Source organism: Triticum dicoccoides, unplaced genomic scaffold (assembly GCF_002162155.2).
Source record: "Triticum dicoccoides isolate Atlit2015 ecotype Zavitan unplaced genomic scaffold, WEW_v2.0 scaffold1526, whole genome shotgun sequence".
Taxonomy (NCBI): domain Eukaryota; kingdom Viridiplantae; phylum Streptophyta; class Magnoliopsida; order Poales; family Poaceae; genus Triticum; species Triticum dicoccoides.
This window is the reverse complement of record NW_021208829.1, coordinates 1-2,103: the sequence shown is the minus strand read 5'-3', so window position 1 is coordinate 2,103 and position 2,103 is coordinate 1. Positions and strand designations below refer to the sequence as shown.

The window sequence follows — 2,103 nt, the reverse complement described above, 5'->3', positions numbered from 1 at the left end:
TTTTCTCATTAAATCATTATCACATAAGCAAATTTGTTGAGTTAGACCTTATGTTATTGCTGAAGTTACTCTCATTGTGGGTAGTCTTAAACGAATAATAGATTTTAGTTTTTTCACATAAGTAAAACATCCTGGCCTGAAATAGATATGTCTTAGAGCAGGGCGCTTTGAAGGCCGAGTAATGGAGGCTGAAAATTTCAAACTTTTTGAAAAATTCAAACATTTCAATTCAAAATATCCTGGAAGAAATTGTACATACATGTAAGGATGTAATGTATAAAAAATTAGGACGAAATACCTTCAAATGCGAGCTGCCCAAAAGAACAAGTACATGGACTTTAAGAATGAATAGTGCTTTGTATTCTCTATGTAGCTCTCATTTTTACCAATTTCTTCCTGAAAATTTACAGACATGTACATGATGTCTCTAGGTACAGCATATATTATTTCTTTTCAAAAAAATAAAAACTTAAATTTTCAATTTTCAAATTTGGCCTTTATTTGGCATTTTTGTATGTCTTACTACCTTCGTCCTGGTTTGTAGCCTTTTTTGTATTTTGCGTCGAATTTTGACTAAAAGTTTAACAAACAAAATATGAATACATGTCACCAAAAATTATATCGTTGTGCTTGTATTTGAACATAGTTTTTACTTATATTATTTTTTATGACACGCAATAACATTTTATTAGTTAAATTTAAGATTAAAATTTGACACAGAATTCATAGGGAGTTAGGGACTAATAAACCACGACGGTGGTAGTAGTCTTTTCAATTGTACGGTGTAAAAAATAGGAGCACGCCTCACCCACACTACAGACCGGTGCCGCGTAGCGAATCAACCTGTGGTTGAGTTGGTTAGGTGGACAGTGGTATCCCTAACCCATCGGGGTTCAAATCCTGGTGCTCGCATTATTTCTGAATTTATTTCAGGATTTTTCGGCGATGCGCTTTCAGTAGGAGGAGACGTTCCCGTCGACGACGAGGCGCCTACGATGGCTTCGTAAATCTCAAGATGATATGCCGGCTCAGTCTCTCGGAGGTGCTCTTAGGGGTAGGGTGTACGTGTGTGCGTTCATAGGGGTGAGTGTATGCGCGTGTATATGAGCACCTGTGTCTGTACTGATGCTAAAAAAAGACACCCATATCGGTGAACCTCGTTAACAAATCTTGGTGTTGTGCTCGTGTGATTGCTTAGTCCTCGGATAATCGGCGGTATGCCTCGGATTTATTCTAACACTACAGACCGGTGCCGCCTACGTGCGGTGCAGCGGAGAGGTGCCGTTCCAGGTGTCGTTCTCCTGTCTTTCTACTTTGCAGGTGTCGTCGCAGAGGAGCTCACGTGGCAAGCTCACACATGCAACGCCAAATCGCACCGCTCTACCCGTCTGCTCTCGTCGTCACCATTTATTCCCGGCGACGCAAATGGGTTGGTAACTAGCCAAGCTAGCTAGCCAAAGCAGCAGCCTTCCCCGGTTAACTCTCCCGCGGATTGCCCGAGATCGATCGAGCGAGGCCGACGCCGGCCATGAGCGACCAGTCCCAGCCCGTCCGCACCGGCGACGTCTACCCGCCCTCCGCCGCCGCCCACGACGCGCGCCGCCAGCGCGACGAGGTCCTCGCCACCCATGATGATCAGCAGCAGAAACAAGATGGCCGACGCGGCGATCTCCGGGTCACTGAGACCGACGAACCGCACGCCGGGAGACGCGTCGTCACCGCCACCGCAGGCGGCCAGGTAACAACCGCGCGTCTATATACTCCTCGTATGCATGCATCCATGCGCGTGCGCTCCATGAACTTGCACGGCGACGTGATGCCCGTACGCGCGTGACACGCACGCAATATGCATGCATGCAGGTGATGGCGCAGTTCACGGTGCCGGTGCCGGGCGCCGGGGTGGAGGAGGCGACGGACGCGGTGACCATCGGCGAAGCTCTGCAGGCCGCGGCGCAGACGTCGGCGGGCGAGAGGCCGGTGGACCTCGCGGACGCGGCTGCGGTGCAGGCCGCCGAGACGCGTGCGACGGGGCTGGGCGGCCTCATCCCCGGCGGTGTGGCGGCCGCGGCGCAGCAGGCCGCGGAGACCAACATGAGGCCCGGC

General features: G+C 49.8%; 1 protein-coding gene across 1 annotated transcript; it reads left to right on the top strand.

Annotated features, from left to right (window-relative positions):
* Nucleotides 1-1,502: 1,502 nt before the first annotated feature.
* On the top strand, nucleotides 1,503-2,100 carry LOC119344081 (late embryogenesis abundant protein D-34-like; the record flags this gene model as incomplete). The annotated part of the gene is made up of 2 exons (XM_037614702.1): nucleotides 1,503-1,738; nucleotides 1,861-2,100. Coding segments are annotated over exons 1-2 (450 nt in total), but the record flags the coding sequence as incomplete, so codon positions are not given.
* Between the last annotated feature and the right edge of the window lie 3 nt (nucleotides 2,101-2,103).